Source organism: Haliotis cracherodii, unplaced genomic scaffold (genome assembly GCF_022045235.1).
Source record: "Haliotis cracherodii isolate W230 unplaced genomic scaffold, xgHalCrac1.p SCAF_9, whole genome shotgun sequence".
In the NCBI taxonomy this organism is placed as follows: Eukaryota; Metazoa; Mollusca; class Gastropoda; order Lepetellida; family Haliotidae; genus Haliotis; species Haliotis cracherodii.
The window spans coordinates 13,114,536-13,141,419 of NW_027266343.1; the positions used below are offsets into that span (position 1 = coordinate 13,114,536).

At 39.9% G+C, this 26,884-nt stretch overlaps 2 protein-coding genes across 2 annotated transcripts in view; both read left to right on the forward strand.

Annotated features, from left to right (window-relative positions):
- Positions 1-12,697, forward strand: part of LOC139452084 (coiled-coil domain-containing protein 125-like) — a 46,226-nt gene extending 33,529 nt beyond the window's left edge. Inside the window, exon 11 of the mRNA XM_071233398.1 lies at positions 1,006-12,697. Within this exon, the coding sequence (XP_071089499.1) occupies positions 1,006-1,125 (120 nt within the window). The 3' untranslated portion in view covers positions 1,126-12,697. The remainder of the gene's footprint in view (positions 1-1,005) is intronic.
- Positions 12,698-25,780: 13,083 nt separating this feature from the next.
- On the forward strand, positions 25,781-26,884 carry LOC139451734 (zonadhesin-like). The gene has a single exon (XM_071233047.1). The coding sequence runs from the start codon at positions 25,781-25,783 to the stop codon at positions 26,882-26,884; it is 1,104 nt and encodes a 367-aa protein (XP_071089148.1).

Sequence of the window (26,884 nt, forward strand, 5' to 3'; positions counted from 1 at the left end):
CCAGGACTATGATCTCTTGTGCCAGGACTATGATCCCTGATGCCAGGACTATGATCCCTGATGCCAGGATTATGTTCCCTGTTGCCAGGACTATGATCCCTGTTGCCAGGACTGCTATCCCTGATGCCAGGGCTATGATCCCTGATGCCAGGACTAAGATCTCTTGTGCCAGGACTATGATCCCTGATGCCAGGATTATGTTCCCCGTTGCCAGGACTATGATCCCTGTTGCCAGGACTGCGATCCCTGATGCCAGGACTATGATCCCTGTTGCCAGGACTGCGATCCCTGATGCCAGGGCTATGTTCCCTGATGCCAGGACTATGATCCCTGATGCCAGGACTATGATCCCTGTTGCCAGAACTATGATCCCTGATGCCAGGAATACTGCTGTACCATGGCAGACTGGGGTGATATTGCTGTAACATGGCAGACTGGGGTGATATAGCTGTAACATGGCAGACTGGGGTGATATAGCTGTACCATGGCAGACTGGGGTGATATATCTGTAACATGGCAGACTGGGGTGATATAGCTGTAACATGGCAGACTGGGGTGATATAGCTGTAACATGGCAGACTGGGGTAATATTGCTGTACCATGGCAGACTGGGGTGATATAGCTGTAACATGGCAGACTGGGGTGATATAGCTGTACCATGGCAGACTGGGGTGATATTGCTGTAACATGGCAGACTGGGGTGATATTGCTGTAACATGGCAGACTGGGGTGATATAGCTGTACCATGGCAGACTGGGGTAATATCGCTGTAACATGGCAGACTGGGGTGATATAGCTGTACCATGGCAGACTGGGGTGATATAGCTGTAACATGGCAGACTGGGGTGATATTGCTGTAACATGGCAGACTGGGGTAATATTGCTGTAACATGGCAGACTGGGTGATATTGCTGTAACATGGCAGACTGGGGTAATGTTGCTGTAACATGGAAGACATGCATGATATTGTCCACGATGTCCATACAGTCAACATTGTCCCTGCAGGTTCATGAGAAGTGTGAGGCTCTGGCTCACCAGAAACTGGCAGCCCAGGTGTTGGCCAACAAGGTGGAGTCCCTGGAGAAACAGCTGCGTGCCATCAAGGAGGAGGACGTCTTCACGTGAAGTCACGCATCCAGGTGGCCATCAAGGAGGAGGACGTCTTCACGTCAAGCCACGCAGCCAGGTGGCCACCAAGGAGGAGGACGTCTTAACGTCAAGCCACGCAGCCAGGTGGATATCAAGGATGAAGATGTCTTCACGTGAAGTCACGCAGCACAGATACACCTCTTTCTCCTGTTTTGATCTCGCTTCATATTGAAATCCAGATAACTTACTTCATCAAGAATATATAACAGTGTATTTACATAATCTAAGGTTTTCCAGTGAGCGCTTTGACTCAGGTGCAACACATGTACTTAACTGTGTCTGAACATTGTTCTACTGATTATACTAATATCTTTGACAGTTAGGACCTGAAGAAAATCCATGTTTGTTAACAACACATATTTTTATATATACAACTGAGTATATCCTGTTTTGAGGATGTATTTAGTGGATATCTAAAGTTCCTGAGATGTCCAGGTCAGAACTGTTTGTTTGTAACCACAGCTCAGTGAAAGCGTTTTTGAGATTTATTTATTAAAGATTTAGTACTGTCTTGTGACTGTGGTCATCCCTTTCGTATACATTGTATATTTGTATATGGTTATGTGCCTTTAAGATATAGTTCTGACTGGGTTCTGTCTTGTGTTCAACTGCTCTTTCCTGTTGTAGTTTGACATGCGCATTTGTTAACATATCACACATAAAACCAGTTTATGCTGTCGAGTGGCTGGAGTTGTGGGACATTCTGTAGCTCACATGACATTTTGACATGTCACATAACAAACATTCTTTGAAAAACAAAATATTTTTCTTTTCAAAGGATGTGCTGAGGGCTGGTGACAAATATGTATTTATAGCTATAAATTTCAAATACTACAGAGCTACAGATAAGCTGCGTATTTGCGTAAAATATCCCCCAAAAATATTCAAAACCCAATTACTTTCAATTAACTTGCGTACAAAAATGCATGCATTAAATGAAAAACTCAAAAGTACAAAAACAGCATGCATAAATAACCAATAAAGCTTTTTCAGCATTCATAAAATTTCCTAAACACATTGACAAATACGAGCCAATTTACTTTCTGAGTCAAGCCTAGAGTTAAAACCCTTATATACGTCTAAAACATTATTTTATTATTTTGGAAATATCAAAATGTTAACTCATTTTGGGAAAAGACCAATAGAGTGATGAAAAGATAGGTGAAAAAATATTGGTTACCCAATGAAAAATGTAATTACCCAATTAAAATAAAAACCTTTGAGTAAAACCTCAATTGCTCAAAATATTATCTGGAGCTCTGTTACTAATATTGGACACTTTTGCCTATTTGACATATTTTCTGAAACCACTTAAGTACTGTTGGAAATGCTGGAAGAATGCTCTATTTTTCATTAAATAATTATTGCAATTAACACAAAATCCTGTTGAAATATCTTACAACTTCTGTTTGATCTACCTCAGGTTTAAAGTATTTCATTGTTAATACCAGGTATATTCTATTTGCAATTTCATTGGAGAAAAATTCAAGACAAAATCTGAAACAGACTTTAGAAATATACGGGGCGGTCGGGTAGCCTAGTGGTTAAAGCGTTTACTTGTTACGCCGAAGACCCGGGTTTGATTCCCGACATTGGTAGTGAGTGAAGCCAATTTCTGGTGTCCCCCACCGTGATATTGCTGGAATATTGCTTAAAGCGGCGTAAAACCATACTCACTAACTCACTCACTTTAGAAATATACAAAAGAGACCTCTTTCTAGTTATAATAATTTACATGTCATTACACATTGTGTTTACAAAAACAAGGAAGTGTCATGAAATACTTGGTGTTTGTTAAACAAAATGACCAAATGACCAAATGTGTGTTTTGTCATCGCAGCTCCAATGATGCTAAACATATGGTGCACGCCGTGGCGTTGTCACCTGGGGTAACCTGTACACCTGTCAGATGACATGCACCAGCTGGTGAGAAATCACTTCTGGTTGTGGCTTGTTTCAAAGTACATGTCACAAATGTGAATTTTTTTCTAAGGTTATCATCATTTTATCTGTAAACGTAAGTTTTGAGAATAATCAAAGTTACAAAAAAGGCTTAATTTGCCATATTATCACTATTTTGACATCTTATATTTTTAGCATTTCCCACAGTACTTTAGCTTAATGCACATATTGTATCAGCAATGGTATCATATATCGCCATTGATATGTCGACCCCCCCCCCTGTAGAAACTTTCAAAATTAATACTACCGTATTCGGTGTAATAAGCGCCCAGGGCACTCTAAAAGTTAGAATATTATTTTGGTGTAAAAAAAATAGAGTTGAAAGGTTGTAAATTTCGTGGTTTATGCTGACAGCCTGAAATGTTTATATACGACAGATATATTTTGCCTGAATTTAATTGGCCCTAATTAAGAGACATATGTGTGTATTATACACGAATAAATAAGTCTTGTGTACATTGATCAATCGGAAGGGGGTCTAATTGGGATTGTTCACTAGCATATATATTAGCGAATATCGCCGTGGGTGCTTATTAGAATGGGGCGCATATTACATCGAATATGGTAATTGATGTTCGCCGTCTATACTGCAATCAGGAGTGGAGAACGCCAGCAGAGCTTACAGAGTGTAAACATTTTAATACAGAGTGTTTTTGTCTTTTGTTATTTTACTCGATGCTTCATCGCACATGGCGGCATGTTGTTCACACAGTGCAAGCTAAAATAGCTGCCTGTAAAAATAAACTGAAAAGAGGTATTGGGTTTGATCTTGAGACATATTCCTGTAATTAAATAACTTCGTGGGGTGGTCAGGTAGCCTAGTGGTTAAAGATTGTGTTCGTCACGCCGAAGACCCGGGTTCGATTCCCGACATGGGTACAATGTGTGAAGCCCATTTCTGGTGTCCCCCGCCGTGATATTGCTGGAATATTGCTAAAAGCAGCGTAAAACCATACTCACTCACTCATTCACTCACTAAACCTTGTTTGTATTCAAAATCTGACCCACGCCTTCTACGACAGTCGCTAAAAGCAATAGGAATTAAAAATGCCCACAGAATTTTGATCCACTCTGCAGCCATGATGAAACAGACCATTAATCTTTACTCATAAATGATTGTGAACTTTGATATGCTGTACATGCAAAAACATGTTCTAATTACATTTATGTATAAAAGTATTTTCATATGTGATGATTCTATGATGTCGGTGTGGCCATTCATCTACTTATGCGTTTTTGACATCGCTGTGTCCATGTGGAGGTGACATTTTGAACACTTGACTCAAGTACGGTATCTATAATTGGCCTACGCTATTCACGTATGACTTTTAACATCAATAAGAATATTTGGTCTGAATTATCACAAAGAAACAGCTGTTTTTTGCGTCAAGTCTTACCATATTTTTTGTGTGCCAAGTGTCTAACTCTAGGGTGAAGATGTAAAGGGTACTTGTTTTATTGGGTAATTATTCTCACAGAATATGTGGCGCCACCTTGAAGCTGGCTTTCGGTGACCATTGTGATGCCATCATGATGAACGTTACCATGTTCTGTTACTTGTAGACTTGGCAATGAAAAATTGAGTACTCACTCAGTCACTCACTCATGTTTTGGTTTTGTCATCTGTGACTAGTTCCATATTGTTTGTCTTTTGTTTACTTAAATAGTTGTCATGACTTGGTTACAAGTACAGATGATTGTCTCCAGCTCCAGATGTTTTGTGTTTCTGTGTTGAAATTTATATTCGTGGCATGCATGGAATTGGTCACAATGTTGTTAATGGAGGGTTGATTTATCTGGTTCTTAGGTTTGTTTCACATAAGACACTTGACTCAAGTACGGTATCTATAATTGGCCTACGCTATTCACATATGACTTTTAACATCAATAAGAATATTTGGTCTGAATTATCACAAAGAAACAGCTGTTTTTTGCGTCAAGTCTTACCATATTTTTTGTGTGCCAAGTGTCTAACTCTAGGGCGAAGATGTAAAGGGTACTTGTTTTATTGGGTAATTATTCTCACAGAATATGTGGCGCCACCTTGAAGCTGGCTCTCGGTGACCATTGTGATGCCATCATGATGACCGGAGATTGCAGGGTATTGTGGATTATATCTGGTCATGCCACATCTTCCTGAGGCAAGGGCATTAACTGACTGTAAAAGTCCAGTTTCCACCCTTGCCGGACTAGGTTGGAATTTCTGGGCTCGATCGTAGTGCCACCAGGTTATCTCCCTTCTATGTCCTCCTATTGACCAATCAGATTCCATCTCTCATATCACTTTCATTTTCTTTAACAAAATGGTGGCGTCCAATGAAGACAATCTGATCAATAATCAAGACCTATATTGTCATAAAATGGGTCTTACTTTGTGAAGTGCATCAAATCTTGTGAGCACCTTGATTAAAAACATGAAAATACATGCTTTGTAAATCCTGCAATCTTCTGAAATCTGCATAGCAGATTACAAACCGGATATCGATTTCATTATGCGATTTTGATTGGACTATGCATAGACTCACTAGTCCAGCCAAAATATAACTCCACAATTCCAGCCTAGCTCGGCAAGGGTGGAAACTGGACCTCCATAGTCCGTTAACTCCCTTGCCTTGGGAAGATGATCATGCTAGGGACAGAAGTGGAATAGAGTTCAAGACTTGTCATGTAGGGAGGTGACAGCGGAGAACATGACTTGAGAAAATACCCCCTCAGCTACAGTCAGAACGATCAATTCATGTATTATACAAATGTTGTAAATAGCAAATCGAAAAAAGGAGATATTGTTTATTTGTTTTGTAATTTTTCTGTTTGAAGAAATGTTCAGTTGAAACAAGAACGAGTTTAGTTTGGCTAAAACAAATATGTGTGTTTCCCGTTTTTTAACTAACCCGAATATGGAGCCCTTTACACTAATCCTTTTTCTAATTTTCATAAACCGCCTCCGTGGTCTCGTGGTAGAGCATCTGCCCTGAGAGCGGAAGGCCGGGGTTCAATCCCCAGCCGTGTCATACCTGTCTGGCGCTTGGCACTAAGGACTGATCTAAAACAAGGACTGGTCGGCTCGAAGTCAGTATAGTGTCTGAGGTGGTATTCATGTTAAACTGCGGCATAGTATCTCAGTGAGCTAGTACTATAAATCGGCATCAGTCCGGACTAGTACAAGCAGCCACACACGCACGTGCATGCACGTCGCTATATAAGTGCAATAATCTTGGACGCGACGTTAAACCCCATTGCACCTCACCTCTAATTTTCATAAGTTACACTAGTGTAATAGTAAGAAAAAATATTGAAAAAACAGACCTACCCTGTTTGGGCCTTGTCTGAACTAGGAAACATATATTTTTTTGTTTTTACCGAAGTACGTAACATGTCTACGTTACCATGTTCTGTTACTTGTAGACTTGGCAATGAAAAATTGAGTACTCACTCAGTCACGTACTCATGTTTTGGTTCTGTCATCTGTGACTAGTTCCATATTGTTTGTCTTTTGTTTACTTAAATAGTTGTCATGACTTGGTTACAAGTACAGATGATTGTCTCCAGCTCCAGATGTTTTGTGTTTCTGTGTTGAAATTTATATTCGTGGCATGCATGGAATTGGTCACAATGTTGTTAACGTGAGTGTTTTGGAGGGTTGATTTATCTGGTTCTTAGGTTTGTTTCACATAAGACATTTGAAAAATAATCCATACTTATATTTGTGGTAACCATGGCAACGAAAGTACGGCAATAAAACAAACAAACAAATTAGAAATAAAGTATAATGACCTTTGACAATAAGTGGAGACCTATTTTACTGTTAGGTGAAATGAAAAAAACACGAGAATGTATTGCCGCTGTTTGTATGAAATGGTTAAAAATGTGTATTAATATCTGTATTCTAACCTAAAAATCTTTCGGTATCTTGCCATGTTGAAACTTGTTTGTTTTCAATTCATTAGTAGCACTACTAAAATTGATTTTACCTCCTTTGAATTTTAGGCCAAACATTTTGAACACCAAATAATAAAAATGAAAAGTGAGTGTCTTTTTAATACAGTTCTACATTATAATCTGGTAATGTTTGGGTCATGAATACCCTTTCCAGAGCAAAGGGGAACATAACGTGTATTATGAGTTATCTCCCCTGAGAGGCAGCAAGTCAAGCTCCTTCCCAGCGCGTGACACCTTCATTACACTCTCGGTAACATCGCTGCCACCAGTGTGGGCTCGGCAATTACAAGAATCTTGAAATTTGCCCTCTAACCCCAAATGTAGTAACGTTTATACTTTTGTTTATGTCTTTGGGAATGCCATCATATTTCATTTTGAAAAGGTTTACGACTGACCATGTTTTCCAGATGAATTTACTTTGCTTTTTGATAATCAGATTGGTTCGAGATTGCAGACTAACTGGAAAATCAACCAACTTCTCCCTTACATTCTTACTATATCAATTACATGATAGTTTTAATGAAACAGGAATTCAAATTGACAAACAACGGAAGTAATTCAGCAGCGGTAAGTGTATTCGGTGTCACGACAGTCGTCACTTGTTTGTAAACATAACGGTCCTTCGGTTGCGAGTTCAACTCCAAGCATGGTTGTGGCCACCTATCACAGTGGGGAGTTATGACTGGTGGCAGCGATAGTATAGAGAGCTCCGCGAATGGGCCATCGCTGTGAGGAGCTTGGCAGTAAGTGTTAAGGTCTTCACATACCTGACTTAACTTTCTGTCAGCCAGGGCTCGGTTCCACTGTGTCATCTTGTGAGGACTGCACCGATCTGTGTACGACTCCGGGATTGGAATAGCTGATAGGTCAGAAGATGGCTTGCTCTTCAGAGTTATCCCCCTTGGTGCTGTATCACATGACCTTGACCAATAAGATAACATGTTTGCTTGAAGATAAAGTGTTGTCTTTAATCTGGTGGGTGCAACAGCCTATGGTTAAGATCACCACTTCAAAAATGTTCATATTCTATAAATGACACTTTGAATTGACAAGAATACATTTTATTGATACATGTCATTTTGCTGTGGAGTAATAATGAATGATTTTGTCAGACTTTCACCTGCCATTTTCACCTTCATTAACCAGCAATTCGTCAACAGGTGAAGTCCTGTAGTTGTAGCTCAATTGTGCAAAGATTTATGGATTTTTGATAGTTTGGGAATGATAAGCCGGCTGAATTGAGTGAGTTTTGTTTATTTGTTCATTATATTAACATATATAATTCTTGAACTCCTGACATTGATATGGGAATATGTATTTCATTTTTGGTTTAGCTCTTAACTCTTGTTTTATTTTATATTGTTAGTTTCATTGAATATCACACTGGACCGCTAGGTTTGCAAGTTAGTGCTTGATTGAAGTTCATGTTGTGGACCAATTTTGTTTGTTTGAGAATGAGAGTGATGATGTATGCACTATAAGCACCTCCTTATTGACAATATATTCATATTTATTCATGTGAAATCCGTGTGTTATCTTGTATGATGCAGTCAAACTAGTGCATTTAACTTCAAATGTTTCATTTGTTGCAATTTGATTTACCCACTTCATAGAAATCAGAACAAGACATATCACATGCAGAAACTGGTGTAATGATCAGTGTTGAAATTAGTTTTGTTTGTTTGTTTGTTTGTTGGTTAATGCTGCACTCCGCAAAATTCTAACTATGATGGGAGCTAGGGGTGAAACGATACAGCATGGTCACGATACGTTTTGCATCATGATACGAAGGTCACGATACGATACGTATCGTGATATGCATATTTTCGTCAAAACGTGTAGAAACATCTTGACTATAAATATTTCAGAGCAGGTTCAAAGGGAAAAGCTGGCTGTAGACACTGTTTTGTTGCGTGTCTTTTTAGCATTGAACTTAATTACAACACATTTTGCGATTTTTGACTGACAAAATCGCCAGGGGGCCATTAAACGAGCAGTAATGTATTTTAGCAAGTGCATCGTCTTCTATCAATACAGAATAATTGTAACGTGTATCGAATCTGCGCATGAAAACTCACGATGTACTGGTGCGCCGATGTATCGTTTCACCTCTAATGGCAGCCTGTAAATAATCAAGTCAGGACGTGATAGGCCAGTAAACAATGCTGCCGGCGGTTGACTGCATGTCATCAACTAAGTCACTGAGCCACCTCGTCAGTTTGGTCGCATCTTACGACCAGCACAGATGGCTGGGGACCTATCCTAACCTGAGTTGCCTAGCAACTATAATTGAAAGTGTTTTTTGTTTTATTGATGTTTAATCTAAGTTTGTTCACGACCACTCGATCTCTGAAAACAAATTTTTTTAAAAGCCCACATTGTCAATTTTATCATTTCTAAAGGCGCTTATTACGGTGAATATGGTATATATTGTGATTTTTAGTATTTCATCAAGGACATATCACAGCATGCAGCTTATAAACGTCACCTAGCTTCTGCTCTGGACCCATTTAACCACATTACAAACACAGCTATTATTTGCTATGCACTTTTTTCATAACTTGTGCCTGAGATGAAAGAAAAGCTATTTGTAGTGGGTGAGATTTTAACCTTGTTAGCTTGTACTCAGTTATTTGGATATAAATACATTGCAATTGTTTCAATGGCATTTCATTATCTAGCTTAGCAGTTTGTTTTGTGTTTGTTCCCCTAAACTGAAACAATCTAGGCCACTCCCACTAATGGACTACTGTTTTCTGATTGGTTGATAAGAGAATGGGTGGGGCTTGTGTACATTATTGTGTTGAACATTGTCTCTGACTTCTATCATTGTCTTCAATTTTGTTTGTGTTTATGTTTAAGCTGTCTGTGAAGTTATTGTTGATATATATGAACTTCAACATATTTTTGTGTTTATGGAGATATAATCGTGAAAAAAACAGTGTGCACACTGTGGATTTACATTTTATGCAAACCATTTTCTAATGTTAATACCTCCATTAACACATAAAATATTGAAGTCAGTTCTTTAGTATCATGTAAGACAATGAAACTGAATGATTCAGGAAAACGCCCAATAAAGCCCTCCCTCTCAAACTCCCCGTAACACAACGTACCGTATTCGCATAATAAGCGCCCCGCTCCAATAAGCACCCATGCCGATATTTACCTATATATTGGCTGGTGAACAATTCCAATTAGTAGACCTTCCGATTGATCAATGTACAAAATACTTCTGTATTTGCTTATAATACACATTCGTGTGTTATATGGCCCTTAATTATGGGCAATTAAATTCTGGAAAAATATATCTGTCGTATATAAACATTTCAGGCCGTCTGCTTAAACCACGAAATTTTTCTTCCAACTCTGTTTTTGTTTCACCAATATAATATTTCTAAAAAGAGTCTATGTTGCATTTGTTTTCACTGAAAACTTTTCAGTAGTGAACAAATGTAGTGTACAGCTTTGTACCAGATTGGAGGCGGTCGGGTAGCCTAGGGGTTAACGCATTTGCTCAGCACGCCCAAGACCAGGGTTCGATTCCCAACATGGGATAATGTATGAAGCCCATTTCTGATGTGCCCTGCCTTGATATTGATGGAATATTGCTAAAGGCGGGGTAAAAACTGACTGACTCACTCTACCATGTTGCTTAGATTAATATTTTGTATTTCAAATGACTTTTGTCTTTTAAAAAACTGAAGAAAGGATCCCTGAGAAGTTCGTGTTCCTGAATCTGAAGACACCTAGACTTGCCAAAGAATTGTAGACTTGCTTGTGACTGTTGGCTATGTTAGTTTCAGGGCATGTATGAGAGATTCAAGATATATGCAAAAAAAAGTGCCAAGTGTTCATTGACTGATATCACCATGTGATTTTTCTTTATGTTTACACCCTCACTCGTTCTATATATGGTGGTTGTCATCGTAACTATGCAGAAACTGTACAAATCATGCAAATATGAATATGTGATAAATCAGAAATCCGTGATTTACATCAAATATCAGAAGACTTTAGAAAGTTTGTACAATTGTTAGCTAGCATGCATTACAACAGGTTTTGTTAAATACAAATGGTTGCTATGGAAACAACTTCTTATATATTTCATATATATTCCTAGCAATATATGTAGCCAAAAGTAGTTCTTTTCCAAAAACTTTTAAACTGCTCAGTTGTTTTTGAAAGCTATTGCTTTATATCTTATTACTCATTGACTAATAAGGAAAGCTGTCTTTGTCGTAGTGGACTAAATGGTTTTTTTCAAGATTTGGCTATTTGTATCCTTGTACCTCATTGAAGAATGAATCCAAACTTTTTTTTTTAAATGATTTTTTTTGTACATGCTTAAAATGTGCTTTTGGCGTCAGAAACTGATCTTTTGAGTTCTGTGATTAAAAAAAAAAAAAATAATTTGGTGGTTTTCTGAAGTACCCTATTACCAAAGACAAAGATTTAATTTTTACCCATATGAGTTGTAACCAAAGCAACCATTTGTATTTCGTAACTTCCATTTTAGTAGATGCCATTAGATGATCTGATCCTGCAGTTTTGATTAATGAGGGCAATGGTTGTAACTAAGACAGACGTTCCGTCCATGACATTGTGTGCTGTGTTATACTCTATAGCGAGTTGTATCTAGATGCACTATACATGCATACACGTCTCTGTACTCCAGCTAACGGGAACAGAGAGCTGTGATTCCATAGGAATTTATTGTGATTCTTGGTGGGACGATGCATCGGTGGATCGTGATCTTTTACTTCTGGATACACTAAGTAAGAAGTCGCCCATATCCATTCTTACCTTAAATGTTTGCTTTAATTACTGTTACACTAGTAATGAAAGTTTATAGTGAAAAAGTAAATATTTTCATCCATTGTGCCCTACTTCACACTGCATACTGTAAATCATCAGTGTTCCAGGTATTTGGCCATCCTGTCAATGGAAAGATGGCTTATCGACGAATGATAAGAGTACATGCAAGTATTATGATGCGTATCGGATTGTGAGTAAGGGATCGTGTTACGTATCGGATTGTGTTACGTATCAGATCGTGATACGTATTGGATCGTAAGTGAGAGATCGTGATACGTATCGGATCGTGAGTGAGAGATCGTGATACGTATTGGATCGTAAGTGAGAGATCGTGATATGTACTGGATCGTAAGTGAGAGATCGTGATACGTATTGGATCGTAAGTGAGAGATTGTGATAAGTATTGGATCGTAAGTGAGAGATAGTGATACGCAGTGGATCGTAAGTGAGGGATAGTGTTGCGTATCGGATCGTAAGTGAGGGATCGTGATAGGTATTGATCGTAAGTGAGATATCTTGATATGTATTGGATTGTAAGTGAGAGATCGTGATACGTATCGGATCATAAGTGAGAGATTGTGATACGTATTGGATCGTAAATGAGAGATCATGATACGTATCGGATTGTGAGAGATTGTGATACGTATTGGATCGTGAGTGAGAGATCATGATACGTATCGGATTGTGAGAGATTGTGATACGTTTCGGATTGTGAGAGAGAGATCATGATACGTATCGGATTGTGAGTGAGAGATCATGATACGTATCGGATTGTGAGTGAGAGATCATGATACGTATTGGATTGTAAGGAATTGCAATAAGTATGGGATCATGATATGTATCAGATCGTGAGAAAAGGATCATGATACGTAATGGATCGTGATACATATTGGATCGTGAGTAAGGGATCGTGATAAGTATCGGATCGCACAGTTGATGTATCGTCCCATCCCTACTTATGACCTATAGTGTGGTGTAGAATATTTAAGTTTGGTGGTTAATTGTATTGGGGATAGTTTAAGTGGCTTATTGATTGTAGATTTATGACAGATTAGGCCCAGGGAATTTGACTCATGGAGAAACTAGTTGGATGTACCAGAACTACAAGATGTACAGCCTACATGTACAAGGTTGCTGAGGCAATTACACTACTCAAAAGAAGTTAAGACCACCAGATAATTTTTTCACATTACTGGAGTTAATCTTTCATGCCATACCATTACTATAGTAATATGAAATAATCGGTTGGTGTCAAACATATTTTGAGTACATGTTTATGAAAAGTTAATTCATGGATTTTTCAGTTATCTTCACATCTGAGTTGTGAAAGAACATGAAGAATTAGTCAATAAGTTTCATTATCAAAAGTGTTGTGTTTGTGTATAATAAATAGTTTTCCTTTCTTTGTCTTATCGATTTGTTAATATCGTATTCAACGTAATAAGCACCCGGGGCACTCTCAAAATTGGAAATAGATGGCTCTTATTAGAATATAACTTTGGTGAGAACAAAAACAGAGTTGAAAAATTGTAAATTTAGTAGTTTATGCTGACAGTCTGAAATGATACAAAAGAAAAGTATGTGCGTATCATGCACGACAGATATATTTTCCAGAATTTATACACAATTATTATACACAAATCAGTAAGTCCTGTGTACATTGATCAGTCGGAAGGGGTGCTAATTGGGATTGTTCACTGGCAAATATATTAGCATATATAGCAATGGGCGCTTATTAGAATGGGGCACTTATTACGTTGAATACGGTATTAGGAAATGCATGCTGTGCATTTTAATGTATTGAGGACCTTGAGATTTCCAGGTCTGTATGAAGATATTGCATGGTCAGGGTGTTGAAGCTGATCCATGTGTTAATGTAGAAGAGAAATGTAGCGGAGATGCGCTGGACGTGTTTGCATCTTCTAGTGAACTGTGAAAAAACGGTTAGTGGATATTCATTCTGATGTTTGATTTCGGATGCATTTGCAGCTGGCCAGAATGTAATTAATGTTTGGAGTAACATTGTGCAGCTGTTTGATTTTGAAATGTGGATGTTTGCTGCATTACAGTCGATGGAATCTTTTGTTTATTAGTTTGAAATTGTTTTTCTTGTCATGATTTATTGAGGGTATCATTGATAGTTTTCATTATATTGTTGTTTATATGTATGAATTTATTAAAGACAACAAATAAAATATGGTTATTATGTATGTGGTATTTTTGTCATTGTTTGATCAAGATAGTCAACTGTTAAATCAAGATGGTCAACTGTTAAATCAAGATGGTCAACTGTATGATCAAGATGGTCAACTGTTTGATCAAGATGGTCAACTGTTAAATCAAGATGGTCAACTGTTTAATCAAGATTGTCAACTGTTAAATCAAGATGGTCAACTGTTAAATCAAGATGGTCAACTGTTAAATCAAGATGGTCAAGCGTTTAATCAAGATGGTCAACTGTTAAATCAAGATGGTCAACTGTTTGATCAAGATGGTCAACTGTTAAATCAAGATGGTCAACTGTTAAATTAAGATGGTCAACTGTTTGATCAAGATGGTCAAATGTTAAATCAAGATGGTCAACTGTTAAATTAAGATGGTCAACTGTTTGATCAAGATGGTCAACCGTTTAATCAAGATGGTCAACTGTTAAATCAAGATGGTCAACCATTTGATCAAGATGGTCAACCGTTTGATCAAGATGGTCAACTGTCATCATCGGCTGAAGATGCCATGGATTGAATCCATGAAAAAGTACAGTGTGTGAAGCGCGTGAGGATCCGGGGTAGAACAGGTCTTCAGCAACCCATTCTTTCTGTAAAAGGCAACTACTTTTACGACTATGCTTGTCATAAGAGGCTCGCAGACTTGGTTGATGCATGTCATCTTATCCCAATTGCGTTGATCGATGCTCATGATATCAATCACTGGATTGTCTGGATCAATCACTGGACTCGAATATTTACACACTGTCGTCATAGACCACATGGACCCGGTGTGTGAAGCCCATTTACAGTGTCCCCAGCTGTGCTATTGCTTGATTTTTGCTGGAATATTGCTTTAAGAAGGGCTTAAAATCAGACTCGCACACTCACTGACTGCCCAAACATCTAGGACCTAAAGGGGCGGTCGGGTAGCCTAGTGGTTAAAGTTACGCTCGTCACGCCGAAGACCCGGGTTCGATTCCCGACATGGGTACAATGTGTGAAGCCCATTTCTGGTGTCCCCCGCTGTGATATTGCTGGAATATTGCTAAAAGCGGCGTAAAACCATACTCACTCACTCCTAAATAAGTTCAGGCTTTCCTCCCAGGTCAAGCCAACATGGTGTTATTTAACAGAAATACAGAAATATATGTCTGACACACATGATACCTGACATACCGCCTCTGGTTTGTGGGAAAAGCGTGGAAGGTGGTTCGAAACTGACCGCATCATACCACAAGATGTTAAGAGACGGTGGTTGTTGTTACCTGCTTGGCACTCGGCATTAAAGGGACAGACAAGGACTGGTCAGCTCGGAGTTCGTATACTGTCTGAGTAGGGTATCTGGTATTTCAGTTGGCTGTCACTATAAGACCAGACCCCCTCCGAGGTCTAGTGGTAGAGCGTCCGCCCGGAGAGCCGAAGGTCCGGGGTTCGATCCCCTGTCGCGTCGTACCAAAAGACGTTAAAAGATGGTACTTGTTGTTACCCTGTCTGGCGCTCAGCATTAAGGGGCTAAAACAAGGACTGGTCGGCTCGGAGTCAGTATACTGTGTCTGAGTGGGGTATTCATGTTAAACTGCAGTATGGTATCTCAATGGGCTAGCACTATAAATCGGCATCAGTCCGGACTAGTCTAGTACAAGCACACACACACACACACGTGCATGCACATCGCTATATAAGTGCAATAATCTTGGACGCGACGTTAAACCCAATTTCACCTCACCTCACTATAAGACCGACACTATAAATGCAAGCACGCACGCACGCACGCACGCACGCACGCACGCACGCACACATGTTGCAATAATCTAGAACATCACCTTAACCCATTTTCACGTCACCTCAGATAACAAACTCGCCTTGATAATGATAAACACGCTCCCTCCCTCCCTCCCTCCCACCCTTAATTACGTTAAGCCCCTGTTACGCTGTCCTAAACTCTGATCCCTCTTGGTCAAAATTGGGCTGTTTACGCTCAACAAAGGCGACCACGCGATCAAAGTTTTGGCGGGAATTATCCCTGCCCAGATGGATGCTGCTGAGGAAGACTGTTCTGCTGCTGTTATGTGTATTTTGTGTGTTGTCATGGTGATAAGGCAGCGTCCTGGTCGGCAAAGGAATGTGTAGTCCGGGCACTGAGGCACCAGTTCAGTGCCTTCACTGGAAGGGTATTACTCCGCAGGGGTCTGGGTCTGTTAAAAACAAAGTTGGCTGTGGAGTCAGTGGCTGTGAGACCAACCAGACTGTCTCCTATCCCGCTGATTACAACACTGAACCTCTGACTGTGTTAACAACAGCCCATGGTGTTAGTATAATTATAGCTTAATCCACATATCCAACAGATTATCAACGTTAAAAGTTTGTTTGTCCAAAAGTTGTGTCCGCCTCCGTAATCTAGTTGATAGAGCGTTGGCCCGGAGATTGGAAAGTCGGGAGTCCGATCCCATGCCGCGTCATACCAAAAGACGTTAAAAGATGGTACTTATTGTTACCCTGCCTGGTGCTCTGCATGAAGGGGTTAAAACAAGGTCGACTAGGAGTCAGTATATGTGTCTGATCGGGGTATTCATGATAAACTGCAGCATGGTATCTCAGTAGCCCAGCACTATAAAATCATCATTATATTAGTTCGGACTAGTACAAGCACGCACGCACACACGCACGCATGCAGGTCGCTATATGAGTGCAGTAATGTGGAACGCGACGTTAAACCCCATTTCACCACCTCACCGTAGTCTTGCACCTTTTACGAACGCTTCCGGTTAGAGTTAAACGTTTGGTGAGTGAGTGGGTTTAACGCCGCTTTGAACAATATTCCAGTTATATCACAGCGTGCCAGCTTGATATGGGAAGAAGAACGTCTCGTGAAGTGCATCAAAGCAATTCTATCTGTGGTCACTGAGATTTGTATGTCATTAAATGTCGATTGAGAGGTTTAAACCAGGCTTATATTTTTGTTCTGAATGAGCATACAGGTAGAAATGCATGGCTAGGACCATGCACGGTTAGACTGGAGATAAAAACGAATATGTGCCGTCACACAAATGTACAGTATGTGGTTTTCCGATTTCATTTTTTATTTCTGTCGAACTTTTAATTTGAATTGGATTTTCAAACTGAAGACGCGTTGTCTGTCGTCCGTCTGTCTTTAATGTTTATAACTCGTCGGAAACAAGGTTTATGATTCTGAAACTTTGTATGATCCCAGCAATGGCGTTGTTTTAAGATTGCGGTCATGGGAGATATATCTAATCTCTTTAAAATGAAGCATTTTGTTCCGATACGCTCCCACTCAGCGTGAAGATCTGGTTTGATAATGATTGATACATATCGAACTGGGTCATGTTTGCCAATATTCTTGCAACGCGGATTCATGCAATTTGCTCGTCGGTCACAGTTTTCGATTCACACTTCAATGAACCAGAAAAATACACTTTTGCTATTTTCATTTCATTCAGAACGTAGTCTTGAATCCATACTTTAGAATCATTCTTCTTCAACCGAGTGGGCACGGGTTGCCCAGTCGTCTAAGGCGCCGCGACTCGTTGTGCAGAGTTGCGTCCCTTAGGCACGCCAGAAACTTATGATTGTGGGTTCGAATCACGGCTCGCCCCGATTATGTTTCTAGGTTTGTCAGCACCATACCCGTGCGCGTGGGTTTCACTGAAGTGGTAAATGTCTGAGACCTGCATCACTTCGGGCTTTCCTCCAACATTAAGCTGACACGCCGCGATATAACTGGAATACTGTTAAAAGCGGCGTTAAACCCAACACACTCACTCACTATTCTTTAACCTTTTATTATAACCTTTCTAATGTGAGCGCCTCACATGCAGCTTAGGTTGTACAGGATATACCCTCCCCAGGGAGCTGAGAATGAACATTGAGGGAACACTGATCCATTGACCAGGGTAGGAATGCAGCGCTTTGAGCATAACTTAGGGTGTGGATTTGGCGCATCATAAATATGCACGTTACTATTATTGTTATTATTTTAAATTTATTTGTATTATTACTCATATTTGTGACAGATAAACAGTAAGGTGACATTCAGTCTTTCAGCTCGATTATTAAGGAAATTAAATCTGTCGAAATATTGACCCCGAGTCTTACGTCTCACACACAGTAGGGGTGGAAGAACGAGTACTACTGTCAAAACAAAGAATTTAATCGAGTAGGATAATAATAATCATGCATTGACAATTGCTGGTGCTTGTCAAGATTTTCTCGGCAGGTGTCTGGGATCTGGTACAGAAAGCCGTGTGGAGCAACAACGGGGAGGCGCGAGACGGCGTGTTGCCGGTGTGTTGGACGCTCTCGTGTTGTCCCGCTGGGAGTGAGAATGCACGAGACCTGGCCCCACACTGGGCAAACATCTTAGCTGTTTAAAACATGCTCAGTTGGTGTAACGCTAATGGTAAAATTGGTCACTCAAAAGATTAAAGGCATTCTCAGTTTGTTTTAAGAAGATATGCTTTGTTGTCATGTTTTGTGTTGATATTTAATCAGTTTTATCAGGGAGTCTGAAAAACTGCTATATAGTAACAATTTTATTATTTTATAAAATTTACATATAGATAAATTTATATAGATTCCATGTTTATCAAACCTGAATAGACGCCCTATAAGACTCGTGTAGACACCCTGTATATAAGACTCATATAGACCTCTCTGTATATAGGACTCGTATAGACTCACTGTATATAAGATTTATATAGACTCCCTGTATATAAGACATACAGACTCCTTGTATATAAGATATATAGACTCCTTGTATATAAGACTCATATAGACTCCCTATATATGACTCGTATAGACTCCCTGTATATAGGACTCGTATAGACTCCCTGTATACAAGACTCGTAAAGACTCACTGTATATAAGACTCGTATAGACTCCCTGTATATAAGATTCGTATAGACTCCCTGTATATAAGATTCGTATAGACTCCTTGTATATAAGACATATAGACTCCCTGTATGTAAGACTCATATAGACTCCCTGTATATAAGACATATAGACTCCTTGTATATAAGACATATAGAGTCCCTGTATATACGTTTCATATAGACTCCCTGTATGTAAGACATATAGACTCCCTGTATGTAAGACATATAGACTCCTTGTATATAAGACATACAGACTCACTGTATATAAGACTCGTATAGACTCCCTGTATAAAAGACATATAGGCTCCTTGTATAAAAAACATAGAGACCCCCTTGACAATGACTCCCCGTTTTTTTCTCTCAAGTTCACGAATTGTCCAACGCTGAACAAATGGTATATCTTTGTAAGAAAGTGTATTTCTCAGATTTTAACAATCTTAATGAGATACTATTACATTTTGTCACTTTCGCTCCTGGTGGGGTGGCGACCCCCCGTACCTTGTTTGGTGGGAACGCCAGACTCCGGGGGGTGGTCCGCTGTGAGGAGCGATGGAATCTCGTGGTGAGGCAGACAGCTTCACAATAGGATTAGGAGATTAAACTCAGAGATATCGACTTTCTCACGAGGCGTCACAATTTACTCCTGTCTTATGGTAAAAATGAAGTAAAGTGTTAATATACAAATTGATCAATTTTATACCTCACTAGATCAATTACATATACACTCCACGTTTAAAATTGTTGTATTTTTCGGTGGCGTGTAAGAAATATATACTGACGGCCAAAAGAAAGTATACACCCATGATTTATGGTGGCTGAAAATGAAACAAACAAGAACTGTTTTTTCTCTGGTGATGTATTTGATGCGGGTATCACTGTTGTGTTTTGGGCCTGAAGTTTTCAGTGTTTCTGTGACTGTTTACAACCTTGTAACGTTTTGATAATGTTTTTAAGTTTTGGTCAAATCCAATTTTCGAGTGTATACTTTCTTTTGGCAGCAAGAAAAACGGTGTCACTTCTATTTTGATTTAGTGTTATTATTTTCAAAGTTGTCAATCAAATGACTTCTATTATTTATATGCTCACTGTCAACAGAAAATAATGTTACATGAAAAAATCATGTGTAGGTCAGCATTATCAGTAAACTAAAATCAACTTGGATCTAAGTAACTTCACAAGCCTTTTTTATCTTCACTGGGCATCGTATGTAAAGGATAACTTAAGAAGCGCAGAACAACGTTTATTCCACTGGGCTAGGTATATTCTACACAATCATCATCGATCATTAATCGTAACCGATCGTCCTTTTCCGTAACCATTCGGCTTGTCCCGGAATGTCACGATTGGCCACCCATCTCCATTCCAAATCTTCGAAATTTAACTTTTGTGATGAGCATTCTGAACTTAAACTTTGAAAAACAGACATTGTATCATATCAATATGACATCGACTTTCAAGACAAGAAGTTATACATAATACCCTAACCGATTTTATTTCGAACATTCATCGTTTTCAGGCAACGGCAAATGTCAATATTTTATCTTGGCATATGCAAACAATTGATAAATTGATGGAATACCAAAGCTAAATTATCTTAGGTTTCAGTTTGTTTTTCCTTTCAGAGCTTAATTGCGTGTGTGTGTGTGTGTGTGTGTGTGTGTGTGTGTGTGTTTTAATTAGTAATCACCACCAAATGGAAAAACTGATGCGGGTACTCCGAAAAACAGCAATTCTTTCATGTGGCCTCCTATAGTTCCCCCGTTAGAATTGGTCCTCGGCACCCAGAGAGGCGACTTTGTAGGGTGGCCATGCTCGGAGACCTTAACCCGATGTCACGGTGGAACGGTGCTTACAATATCAATTACTGAATTGTCTTGTAAATACTCAATTATTTACAGGCCGTCGTCACCTAGCTGGAATGTTGCTGAGTGGGACGTTAAACAACACACACACCCAAACCAAAATCCAAACACACACCCAAACACACATACACGCACCTCACGTAGTTAACGTATATATAATACTTGTACGTTCTGTCATTTACGCCACGGACTTAAGTCTGTCGGTGTTTTAAGGTAAAAATCATCCTACTTTACATTTTACTAAAGTAAACTACGTTTAAACATCTATTATACATATATGTAACCAAAGAAACAGTCATCGTATGTAATCACCGCCTCAATCCAATTTAACGGCCACATAAAAGGGAATGTTTTATCTATTAAGCGCGCATCACGGAGTAACTATATGCGCCATATACGACCAGCATTGCACAATTAGCTATAAACAGTAATCCCACCCTCTCTTCAACGTAATCAAAAAACATTCTAAAGACGATCAGCAGTTAGAAAGGATAACCAGGGCTAGTGATAATGAGACTATTGTATAGATGGGACGATCGCAGCAGGATAACAGCAGGGGGACTTTTGTTTGATAAGCCGTTTCACACTTTAACATGCACGAAATGTGACAAATTAAACAGATCGTTATCTACTTGTTACAGCGGGATAAAACCAACCAGCAATAAGTAGCAATAAAAGAAACATTTAAATGATCCGCTTAAGATATTTATGGTTATTGCTTAATCGGCAAAGTAATTTCTTTGGTAAACTGTAGATATTGTCGACCGTACTGCTACTGTAATTGGACACTGACCCCAAAGGTGTGAATGGTATTTGGTGATACTTTTTTTTATGCGTGTACAGTATGTAGTATGTATTTCAAATGTAACACTTTGACTAGATTGTGCACAAGTTACGGTATTTCCTCTATTAGACGCCCGGGCTTCTATTTATTTCGGACAAGCCTTTGACCCGGCGTTAATTAGAGGCCCAGCTTCTATTGGAGGCCCGGCTTCTATTAATACCCCCATTTCACTATGACCACGAATGTCCCGAATCGTCACGACATGGAAATATTTTGTGTTCGTAGATATCCGTAGATATATCTCAATCAATTCTCTATTAGAGGCCCGGCTTCTATTTTTTGCACTGAACAATTGACCCGGCTTCTATTAGGGGACCGGCGTCTAATAGAGGAAATACGGTATAATAAATGACGACTATAAAGGTCTAAGGTTTAAATCAGATTCTACTGAGATAATTATCGTTCCCTGCTTGTCTTTATAGACTGACATATAGGCTATAAACTTTTATTACAAAGTACAGTTTTCTTCTCTCAATACATTTCCCTGAAGCTTATTTCAATAATGTGGAACAGATCTGGCTAGAATTGCTTCCCACAATCTAATAGTTTTGGCTTCATCAAATATATATACTCAACATTCATGCAGGATTAGTCTTTTCAATATTCTCGAACTTATCACCAAAGTATTTGCCTTTGAAATATGAATCTAAGCCATCATTAAATGAGTTTCATATATAAATGTAAAGCAAGCAAGAAAATGTTGTTGCTAAATTAGTATCAGCTGATATATGTATATTACACAATGCTTGTTTGGAGGAAGTTGTTAAATTGGCAACTATAGGATGCAACGGTTACCAGATTGTTGTATATATCGGTCTGTGGCCCACTTATAATGATTGAATAGAATCAAATGTTATTTCGAATGTATGGAAGATACAGTTTGCTCTGTTGTTTTGTTGACCTCACCAAGTTGACTGACCTTTAAGTCACAAGATGGGACTGACATGAAATTTGAAAGAAAGAGTCAAATGGCATGTACTGCCTCGTGTGTCATAGGTGTCCGACAACAAGTGTTATTTCACTCAGGTTAAATATTGATTATATACTTTCAGACTAGTGTGGCGTGGCGTGGCGTGGCGTGGCGTGGCGTGGCTTGGCTTGGCTTGGCTTGGTGTGGCGTGGCGTGGCGTGGCGTGGCGTGGCGTGGCGTGGCGTGGTACATAAAACGTCTATGGTTTATCTCAGTTCTAGCTTAGATTCTAACATGATGCATATACGTATACAAGATACATACGAGGGATCAGCGTCGTACTTAATTTGACGATGGATGGATGGATGGATGGATGGATGGATGGATGGATGGATGGATGGATGATGGATGGATGGATGGATGGATGGATGGATGATGGATGGATGGATGGATGGATGATGGATGGATGGATGGATGGATGGATGGATGGATGGGTGAATGGATGGGTGAATGGATGGGTGGGTGAATGGATGGATGGATGGGTGAATGGATGGATGGATGGGTGAATGGATGGGTGGGTGAATGGATGGATGGATGGGTGAATGGATGGGTGAATGGATGGATGGATGGATGGATGGGTGAATGGATGGGTGGGTGGATGGATGGGTGAATGGATGGATGGATGGATGGATGGGTGAATGGATGGATGGGTGAATGGATGGGTGGGTGAATGGATAGATGGATGGATGGATGGGTGAATGGATGGATGGATGGATGGGTGGATGGATGGATGGATGGATGGATGGGTGAATGGATGGATGGATGGATGGATGGGTGGGTGAATGGATGGATGGATGGATGGATGGATGGATGAATGGATGGATGGATGGATGGATGGGTGAATGGATGGGTGGATGGATGGATGGGTGAATGGATGGGTGGGTGAATGGATAGATGGATGGATGGATGGATGGATGGGTGAATGGATGGATGGATGGATGGATGGGTGAATGGATGGGTGGATGGATGATGGATAGATGGATGGATGGATGGATGGATGGATGGATGGATGGATGGATAGATGGATGGATGGATGAATGGGTGTGTGGATGGATGGATGGAGGTGGGCGGGGCTTCAATAATTACCTTGATTCATTCAACGTTGAGAATCGAACCCAGGCAGGGCTTAAACCAATACACTACTTCATTATAATGAATGCTTGTGGTAAGAATATACATCAGAATAAGTGAAGAGTGAGACGATTGAGATGGCGCGGAAACGTAAATAAACCAGTTTCAATCCATACACACCGGCAGACAGATACAGACGAAAACCCAACTGTGAAAATACACTTTTAAACAAGCTTAATACACCTGCCGATGTATAGCACAATCAATTAGACTAAAAACACCGCGAAAAACTTGATCCACCTTGGCTACAGAAACAATCCAAGTTGTACAATGTTTGGAACACTGGCTCAATACTTCAAACTGTCTAGCAGGGCGGCTGTCTCATTTCAAGACAACTTCCTGTAATTAGAGAATTATTAATTAACGTTGATCAAAGATTCCCGGTGTGGCGTGCTGGCTCCTGTATGTGACGTTAGCGTCAGTGCAAACAATGACGTAGTGTTGGCAAATGTTTGTCTGTGTGGATATGTTTACATTGAAGTGTACGAATGGGGATTAACATTTACTCTGAAGTTACACGACGTGTTATCACATACAAACAGGTTACGACGTCCTACCTCTCCCACTATTTACTTAATCATTGGATGGCTTTGAACTTGTTGCGGGTGTTAAGACGAATACTTCGATACAAGGGATAGATTTATTTAGGTTTGAAACTGAATGATTCTTTTGAACGAAAGAAAATAGTCTGGTATGGTCACTGAAGGCTGGTGGACCATTTCATTAATTCATCTGTTAATGGTATGTATGCAATGAAAATGTTATTAAAACGTGGTTTGCAGTAACCTTCGTGATCACGGCGATGCTGAATGTATACCAGACACCAAAAGATACAGTGCATAAAATCAAATCAAAAGCATAAACTAGGGGCAAAAGAAACTATACCTCTCAGGTGATTTTATCATATGTTTGATTTCCAATTGGAAATATCTTGAGTAAGGGATATTATTTAAAAGATGAACTGGCGCTTAGTCACCAGCACTCAAAGCATAACTGCTTTGAGAGGCATTTAGAAGTTGGAGTACTAAGTAAGGATAATATATGTGGACGAACAACTTCTTTATTACAATCAGGAGCGACGTTTTGGTGTAGGTTCTAACACCGTTTTCAAGCAAGTCGCTCCTAATTGTAATAAAGAAGTTGTTCATCCAAATATGTTATCCTTACTTACTCACTCAAAGCATACTTCTACTTGGTTTTTATGCTTCAAAAGATAATTTGATTTCAAACTTTTAGAACTAAAAATATTTTGTTCGCATAAATCACAAGTGCTGAAGGATATCGTTTCGTTTGAAAATCAACAAATTTACAACATTTCAAACAAGGTAGGGGTCATGTGGCTGCAAATTCATTTCTTTCCCCAGTCTTCATTGAACCAATATATTTTACACCTATTTACCCAGCCACAGATTACATTTTACAAACTGTTGCAGGAATGAGTGATGGTTAAAGAGAAATAATCAATTTTGAAATGCATCAACAACAACAAACACGGTAGACTTTCTATCATATGCATATAATGTGATTTTACAAACACTTCCAATATCTGCTGCGGTTAATTGAACATAGAAATGTGAGCGAGTATTGTTTTACACCGCTTCTAGAAATCACGACTTCAGCAATATCACGACAGGGGACACCAGTGATAGTCTTCATACATTGTATCTCTGATGGGAATCGAACCCGGACCTTGAGAGTAGCACTTTAACCACTAGGCTACCCCAGCAACGAGACGTGTATTATGTTCATGTATTTAACACGCTATCCTCAACTCACGTAGATTATAACATGTACAAACACCGGAAAAAAAAGAAATATTTCCTTAAAACAAATTATGTCTTTAGTTATCACAATATATAAAAAACCCCAACTGCATTACGTTGGTGGAATAAAATATCTATGAATACATGTATACATGTATCTAAACTTAAGACCATGCAAAGCCATACCTGGAAGATGATATGTAGTTTAATGAAAAGAGGTCAGGTCAGTTGTATTCCTGTTTTATGCCGGGTGAATACGTCAAGGTGCCGGGTGAATACGTCAAGGTGCCGGGTGAATACGTCAAGGTGCCGGGTGAATACATCAAAGTGCCGGGTGAATACGTCAAGGTGCCGGGTGAATACGTCAAGGTGCCGGGTGAATATGTCAAGGTGCCGGATGAATACGTCAAAGTGCCGGGTGAATACGTCAAAGTGCCGGGTGAATACGTCAAGGTGCCGGGTGAATATGTCAAGGTGCCGGGTGAATACGTCAAGGTGCCGTGTGAATACGTCAAGGTGCCGGGTGAATGCGTCAAAGTGCCGGGTGAATACGTCAAAGTGCCGGGTGAATACGTCGACGTGCCCGGTGAATACGTCAAGGTGCCGGTTGAATACGTCAAAGTGCCCGGTGAATACGTCAAGGTGCCGGGTGAATACGTCAAAGTGACGGGTGAATACGTCAAATTGCCGGGTGAATACATCAAGGTGCCGGACGAATACGTCAAAGTGCCGGATGAATACGTCAAAGTGCCGGGTGAATACGTCAAAGTGCCGGGTGAATACGTCAAAGGGCTGAGTGAATACGTCAAGATGCCGGGTGAATACGTCAAAGTGCCGGGTGAATACGTCAAGGTGCCGGGTGAATACGTCAAGGTGCCGGATGAATACGTCAAAGTGCCGGGTGAATACGTCAAATTGCCGGGTGAATACGTCAAGGTGCCGGGTGAATATGTCAAGGTGCCGGGTGAATACGTCAAGGTGCCGTGTGAATACGTTAAGGTGCCGGGTGAATGCGTCAAGGTGCCGGGTGAATACGTCAAAGTGCCGGGTGAATACGTCGACGTGCCCGATGAATACGTCAAGGTGCCGGGTGAATACGTCAAAGTGCCCGGTGAATACGTCAAGGTGCCGGGTGAATACGTCAAAGTGACGGGTGAATACGTCAAATTGCCGGGTGAATACATCAAGGTGCCGGACGAATACGTCAAAGTGCCGGATGAATACGTCAAAGTGCCGGGTGACTACATCAAAGTGCCGGGTGAATACGTCAAAGGGCTGAGTGAATACGTCAAGGTGCAGGGTGAATACGTCAAAGTGTCGGGTGTTACAAAGATAAACAATAATTAA